The sequence below is a fragment of the Sinocyclocheilus grahami genome, unplaced genomic scaffold, assembly GCF_001515645.1.
Source record: "Sinocyclocheilus grahami isolate Dianchi unplaced genomic scaffold, SAMN03320097.WGS_v1.1 scaffold115.1, whole genome shotgun sequence".
In the NCBI taxonomy this organism is placed as follows: Eukaryota; Metazoa; Chordata; class Actinopteri; order Cypriniformes; family Cyprinidae; genus Sinocyclocheilus; species Sinocyclocheilus grahami.
In genome coordinates, this window is record NW_015505294.1 from 451598 (window position 1) to 460048 (window position 8451).

Here is an 8451-nt window from a genome sequence, read left to right on the forward strand (position 1 = left end):
CTCGATGTCGGTATGACCAAAGTGCTGCAATGAATTCATTTTGGCAACTAATAGAATGTTAAACATTGACTGATTTAGAGTTTATTGATTATATAAAATTCAGTGAAGGTTGACTATAGTTATCTGCATGTCTCATCCATGAGTGCGGGCCTAAGCAATGATGGAGAACAAGATTTTGGTGGTGTTAAGACCCAGAACCAAGCTTACTGAGCAATAAAGCTATAGTGAGCCCTTTTATTAAAATTCCTGGAGCTAGGTAATACAAAAATAAAAACAAAAATTGTCATTCACTCAGTATTACTTGATGTAATTCACAACTATCTTAATTACAATTAAGTACAAATTAATTCAGTTATTCAATTGTGTTTTAGGCACTAAAACAGTCCAGTACTTTATAGTCAAATCCATTTCTATATTGAAATAATGAAGATTTCTGTGCCACCCCAGACTGGTTGCTGCCCCATTCCTGGCTACCCGCTATAAAAACATGGCAAAAAAAATATTTTTAAATGTTATAATAGGGATTTTATAATGTCTAAATATAAATCCATTAGCAAAACCTGTGAAAAGAACAATATTACAGAGTGGAAATGGTAAAGGAGACAACAAATGCTCCTCTGCTGCTCTTTAGTGGTCATAGTGGGAATCATGTATTTGTATAATCATGTATTTTATATATATTTAATAGTATTTGTTTTTCTACCAGGTGAAATCTTGACAGAAATCTTCCACTTAGCATGGCACATTTTCCATGAATTATCTCTTTAAGTAAAAATGAAAAAACAAAACAAAAACAAATGCAGATGCTCTTTAAAATAAATTTTACTATATAAAAATGTGCAAAAATATTAATAATTTTGAGGCAAATTATACATATATTCAAATGTAAAAAATTAGCAATAGTACATGTGTTTGAAAATAAAAATTGTGTTCAACTGTCTGGGGTCTGGGAGCGCCGACACTGATCTTGCATACCCCTCAGCAAATGTGCAGTTGCGCTCCTGGGTTTCATCTATAATTGAGCCCAGCACACATTTAAGTCTATTGGCCAATATCAAAGCTAGAATTGTATAATCAATTCTTAGGTTTAGGTATTAAAGTGAGTAGGCCCTGTGAAAATGTCGGAGGGAGTGTTTCGAATTCAATGCTTTCTAAATAAGTCTCCAGTAAGAAAGGTGCTAGTTCTTGAGCACACATTTTGTAAAGTTCAGGAGTCAGCCCATCGGTACCCGGAGACTTGTTGTTCTTAAGAGCTTCAATAGATTCCATTATTTCAGCAACAGTTATATCTCTGTCACAGATGATCTTCTCTTCAATAGATAAAGTATTAATCCCCTTCAGAGACTGAAACAACTGCGATGCCGAGTCCTCACAACAATTCGATTTTAAAGAGTAGTATAATTAGATTTGTAAAGAGTAGTATAACCTTTATTTGAATTCTGGAGCTCTCTCGTGACAGCTCATAACGCACCTGTCATCTGTTAGGGGCATAACTTAGCAATCGGCTTTTTGCACAAATAATTATTTTTATATGTGTGTGTGTGTTTTGTGGGGAATGTGGCTATATCTGCATGATTACCATCTGTATGACTGCACATCAGTGTGTGATTACTGTGTGTATGACAGCTATCAGTGTGAATGCGGTCTATATGAATAGAGTGTGATTATTGACTATATGGCTGCCCATCTGTATGATTACCATCTGTATGAGTGGCCATCAGCATGTGATTACTGACTGTATCAGCAGCTATCAGTGTGAATGATGCAATCACAGGATGTACTTGGCATACATAGTCTCAGAAAAATTGTTGCAGGAATCTAATATTTAATGGTATCTTCTTAAGGTTTGAAATATAAACTCATGAGACATGTGACTTTCAACCCATCACTTTTCTGGATTGCTCCAGGACTGATTTAATGTATTTTTATATGAAATTTAAAAAAAAATCAGTGTGGTACAATTTTTTTCAAGGCACTTCAGTGTCTATAACTTTTGATCTTTTTGAGTATTATCAACTCTGGATAGTATCTGGTAGATAGTAAAGTCCAACGGGTCTTCTTTCCAAAGACACCAAAATTGTGTGTGTAGCACACTGTTGTCAGGAACTGTTACCATTTTAAGTTAGGTAGGTCATTTTCAGCTGTGAGTCCCAAAATGGGTGCAGGCTAACAGGTCTACTTGAGGAAATAATTTTAGAGTAACATAACAATTTATTAATCAGGTAACCAAGATAATAATTCAAAATTCAAACAATATAAAAACATTAATAAGTCACATAAAACATTCAATAATACCGAAATGAGAATATGTATAAATGGTACCTGATAATGAAGACTACGCACAGCAGTTATGCGGGAGATCTGCCTACAGATTCCTTGAGATCTTTGTCACTCTCCCGTAAATATCCAGAAGAACTCCAAAGTTACCAAATGGTATTGTTTGTTTATTGCAGGGTTTTTATCACTTTTGGGGGTTTTAAGTGAGTAACTGATTTTCTGTGTGAGGCTGTAGTTCATTTACATACAAGAGATAATTTGTGTGAAAGACCTGGGAGTAGTCTGTTCTGCTGTTAAGAGAATGTGACGTGTTTACCAGACACACAGAGGCCTTTTAAACATCAATTGTTGTATTGTAATAAACCCTGATTAAGAAAGGTGGTTTTGGTGGCCTCTGTCCTGTGTTTGGATGGAAGTGAGGGGAGAGAGAGGGAGAGTGGAGGGTCATGCATAAGGTGTGGAGCTTTAGTTTCCCTAAGTTGGGTGTGTTGTCTTAGGCTTGCGGGATTTCAGGTGTTGATTCTCGGAGTTCCTTGTCTTTTCAGACTGTGCCCTTCTTCTGATCCAACTAAATGGCATCCATAATCTTCCATTATAAACAGTTGTGCTGCTTAATATTTTTATGGAAACTGATCTTTTTTTTCAGGATTATTTGATAAATAGAAAGTTCAAAAGAACAATGTTTATTTGTAACATTATGAATGTCATTGCTGCTGATCAATTTTGATCTAATAAATGCATTCTTGCTGAATAAAAATATTGATAGCATTTTTCTTTTTTTCTTTTTTTTTAAATCTTACCGCAGACTTTTGATGGTATTGGTTTTCACACAAACAAATTAATCAGCACAACTGTTTTCAACATTGATAATAATCAGAAATGTTGAGCATCAAATCAGCATATTAGAATGATTTCAGAAGGATCATGTGACACTGAAGACTGGAGTAATGATGCTGAAAATTCAGCTTTGCATCACAGGAAAAAAATTACATTTTAAAATATATTCAAATAGAAAACAGTTCTTTTAAATTGTAAAAAATATTTCACAATATTGCTGTTTTTACTGTATTTTTGATCAAATAAATGCAGCCTCGGTGTGCAGAAGAGAGATGATTTCAAAATCATTCAAATCTTACAACCCAAAAATTGTCTGTTTTCATTGTCAGTTTGATCTTATTAATAAAGAATATTCTGTAAATTATATATATAGTTTTGAGAATAAAGTCGAAATGTTTCTAGAATTTAAATCGTAGAAATTAAAGTTATAATGTTTTGAGAGTATAGCCTTTAATGCGCATGCAAATGGCCCGGATTGAGAGCACCAGGAGAAGTTGCCAGGCTACCGAAATTTATTTGAATATCGTTGCATCCGAGCAGCCGCATCATCTTACTGGGATGAGGAAGAGTCCATTTTAAGGACTCGCGGAAACCGCTTAATATCAAGAATATGATATTTATTAACAGACTGAACAGGGACAACTTTTTATCTTGACATCAGCTCACACACCCAATCGACATTCCTTTGGGGGGAGCTGTAGCTCTCTTATTTAACCCTTTTTTAATCGAGAATAAAGTCAAAATGTTTCGAGAATAAAGTCAAAATGTTTCGAGAATAAAGTCAAAATGTTTCGAGAATAAAGTCAAAATGTTTCGAGAATAAAGTCAAAATGTTTCGAGAATAAAGTCAAAATGTTTCGAGAATAAAGTCAAAATGTTTCGAGAATAAAGTCAAAATGTTTCGAGAATAAAGTCAAAATGTTTCGAGAATAAAGTCAAAATGTTTCGAGAATAAAGTCAAAATGTTTCGAGAATAAAGTCAAAATGTTTCGAGAATAAAGTCAAAATGTTTCGAGAATAAAGTCAAAATGTTTCGAGAATAAAGTCAAAATGTTTCGAGAATAAAGTCAAAATGTTTCGAGAATAAAGTCAAAATGTTTCGAGAATAAAGTCAAAATGTTTCGAGAATAAAGTCAAAATGTTTCGAGAATAAAGTCAAAATGTTTCGAGAATAAAGTCAAAATGTTTCGAGAATAAAGTCAAAATGTTTCGAGAATAAAGTCAAAATGTTTCGAGAATAAAGTCAAAATGTTTCGAGAATAAAGTCGAAATGTTTTGAGAATAAAGTCGAAATGTTTCTAGAATTTAAATCGTAGAAATTAAAGTTATAATGTTTTGAGAGTATAGCCTTTAATGCGCATGCAAATGGCCCGGATTGAGAGCACCGGAATTTCACTTTACTGCGGCCGCATCATTTTACTGCGATGAGGTAGAGTCAATTTTAAGAATATAACATGTATTAGACTGAACAGGGACAACTTTTTATTTTAACATCAGCTCACACACCCAATCGACATTCCTTTCGGGGGCGCTAGCTCTCTTATTTAACCCTTTTTAATACACTACAAATATATGTGGGATTATTAGCTGAAATCATACCACGTGTCATACTCGCGGGGACAGTATGCTTGGAAATAATATTTCATGTCTTCCATTGCATTCGTTATTTGTAGTGCACCAGCCACCCAATAGCAATGAGCTTTGTGCTTTTGGTAGGCCTACATTTAATATAAGTCTCAGTTTATAGCGAAACACAAATGATGTGTCTTACGTTACAATAATGTTTTTTCAAGATCTTTAATGATCAGATCGCTGTATTTATGTGAACCAGTTCATTAAATCATACTGTTTTCTTTGTGAAATTCCAAAATTCCAAATGTGTGAAAACTCCACCACCTACTCCGCAAAAACGTCTGTGGCGTCCAGACATTTCTTCCGCACATGTAGCCTATTTCATTAATAAAACGTACGTTCTAAAAGTTGAAGTGGGCTCCAACTCGTTAACATAAGTTATATTGTTTTCTTTTCTGAGGCAGCCTGTAGGCTATAACATGTAAGTGACTATTCACAAGCTGTTTTATTCATGGTATAATACAGTAAATAATTGAACATAATATTTAACGTCTTCCGTTCATTATTTGTAGCACGCCAGCCACCCAGTAATCGCAATCATTTTGTGCTTTGTTTGCTTTTAATATAACACAGCTCAGCTTTCTAATTCTGTCACGAATTATAACTGTGTTTTTCCTCTTTATTTCAAGTTTATAGCAAGATATAAAAGTGAAGGAATATCAGAAGGCATGAAAAAACAGTATAGCTTAATTTATAATGAAAATAATGTCATTATTGTAATCGGAAAGACTTACAATAAGTCAGCCATCTGTCACGCCACATTAAAGAGCGTGAAACACGTTATTGTAATATTGTTTGTATTTCGCTATAAAACTGACTGATTTTGAAAGCTGAGATTTTGGAATATCTCCCCGGTGCTCTCAATCCAGGTCATTTACATTTCGACTTTATTGTCGTAACATTTCGACTTTATTCTCAAAACATTTCGACTTTATTGTCGTAACATTTCGACTTTATTCTCAAAACATTTCGACTTTATTGTCGTAACATTTCGACTTTATTCTCAAAACATTTCGACTTTATTGTCGTAACATTTCGACTTTATTCTCAAAACATTTCGACTTTATTGTCGTAACATTTCGACTTTATTCTCAAAACATTTCGACTTTATTCTCAAAATATTTCGACTTTATTCTCGTAATATTTGGACTTTATTCTCGAAACATTTCGACTTACAATAAGTCAGCCATCTGTCACGCCACATTAAAGAGCGTGAAAAAAACACGTTATTGTAATATTGTTTGTATTTCGCTATAAAACTGACTGATTTTGAAAGCTGAGATTTTGGAATATCTCCCCGGTGCTCTCAATCCAGGTCATTTACATTTCGACTTTATTGTCGTAACATTTCGACTTTATTCTCAAAACATTTCGACTTTATTGTCGTAACATTTCGATTTTATTCTCAAAACATTTCGACTTTATTGTCGTAACATTTCGACTTTATTCTTGAAACATTTAGACTTTATTCTTGTAATATGTCGACTTTATTCTCGAAACATTTATACTTTATTCTCGTAACATTTCGATTTTATTCTCGAAACATTTCGACTTTATCCTCAAAACATTTCGACTTTATTCTCAACACATTTCGACTTTATTCTCAACACATTTTGACTTTATTCTTGTAACATTTCGACTTTATCCTCAAAACATTTCGACTTTATTCTCAACACATTTTGACTTTATTCTCAACACATTTTGACTTTATTCTCGTAACATTTAGACTTTATTCTCGAAATATTTCGACTTTATTCTCGAAACATTTCGACTTTATTCTCGTAACATTTCGACTTTATTCTCGAAACATTTCGACTTTATTCTCGTAACATTTCGACTTTATTCTCGAAATATTAGAACTTTATTCTCGAAATATTACAGCTTTATTCTCGAAATATTAGAGTTACGACTTTATTCTCGAAATATTACGACTTCATTCTCGTAATCTTAGATTTTTAACAAGTTTTTAACGTGGCACTAAAATGCCGTCATAAACATTTAATATATGCTATTATGTGTGTGTGTGTGTGTGTGTGTGTGTGTGATTTCCAGGCCTAAAAATTTATAGAAATTAATAAAATTAATAGAAGTAAAAAAGTAAATACTCACACACGTTCCGTTTCTATTTTTTATCTAAAATATTTTATATCATTTCCACCTTTAAACACTGACAACTGGAAAGGTAATAGAATTGTATTGATAAAATAATCTTTTTAATTGAACTTTTTTTGTTATTATTTTATTCTGTAAAAATGAGTTTAATGACATAAAAAGTACTAAAGATTATTCCATTTGACCTGAACAAAACACCTTTAAGATACATTTAAAGTAATAACATTGACATTTAAAATAATAAGAATTATTAGTATTTTATTATAAAAAAATAATTATATTTTTAAAATAATTATTTAAAAGTCCATGTTTTTATTTTATTTTGTCACATAACAACAAAATGGTTATGATTTATATGCTGATTTATAACAAATTTGCCTGTTTCTTTTTTTACCTATATATTTTTATACCACCGCAGAAACATTGAAAAAAGACTTTTAATGTAGAAATTTAATTAAATAGTATATTACAACAACTTAAGAATTAATAAATTTATATATTTTATTTTATGTTTCTATATAATTATTTTTATTTACATTTAATTTTCTATTTACATTTTACAAATACTACTACTACTACTACTACTACTACTACTACTACTACTAATAATAATAATAATAATAATAATAACAAAGAGAGTGTGAGGCCACAGACCCTTGTACAAAAATCACATAGATTATGGTTGTAATGTATCTGTACAATCAATCTGGACAGAGAAAAGGTTGGGTCCTATGACAGTGTGAACATCATCAAGCCGGAAGACGCTGCTGTCCTGTTCAAAGCTGAGGGTCATTATCCCAAGAGACTCAGGGTGGAAGCGTGGACCTCCTACAGAGACTACAGGAACCGCAAATATGGCGTCCTGCTCAAGTATGCACCGTCTATCCATATCTGCTAGAAACACACTTACTGAAACAGTAACACATACTGATTTATTCCTGCAGAGACGGAGAGGACTGGAAATCCAACAGGATCGTTCTGAACAAGGAGGTGATTTCTCCAAAGGTGCAGGGGAACTTTGTGCCTCTGCTGGATGAGGTCGGTCAGGACTTTGTGGCGCGTGTCCAAAAGAAGATAGAGAGGACTGGACAGAACGAATGGACCACAGATCTGTCCCATGAGCTCTTCAAGTTTGCACTGGAATGTAAGCTTTCAGACAACTTTCTTATTTTAAATCGTCTGTAATCGTCCTTTGAATATTCAAGAAATTGACTAGCGTATATATATATATATATATATATATATATGTATGTGTGTGCGTGTCTGTGTGTATACACACACATGATGTATCTATCAATTATATAAATATATAATGTATTCATTTTATTTGCAATTTTAATTACATGATACATAGTTACTCCATTTACATTTGATCCAAAATTACTTACAAATGATAAAACATTGCAAATATATTTTTGTACACTTATTTTACTATTAATTTATGTACTTTATGCATACATTTTTAAGTCTATAATTACTATAATTTTAATAAATAAATAAATTGATACATTGTAAAATGCATCAATTGATATTTTAATTATTATATTATTATTACATTTTAATAATAATTATTCAATAATATTTAAAAATACA

General features: G+C 32.3%; 1 protein-coding gene across 1 annotated transcript in view; it reads left to right on the forward strand.

The window, feature by feature from the left end:
- The first annotated feature begins 2315 nt into the window (after nucleotides 1-2315).
- The window catches only part of LOC107589342 (cholesterol side-chain cleavage enzyme, mitochondrial), a 12334-nt gene continuing 6198 nt past the window's right edge, over nucleotides 2316-8451 (forward strand). The window contains exons 1-3 of the mRNA XM_016277756.1: nucleotides 2316-2398; nucleotides 7573-7728; nucleotides 7803-8002. Of these exons, the coding sequence (XP_016133242.1) occupies nucleotides 2316-2398; nucleotides 7573-7728; nucleotides 7803-8002 (439 nt within the window). The remainder of the gene's footprint in view (nucleotides 2399-7572; nucleotides 7729-7802; nucleotides 8003-8451) is intronic.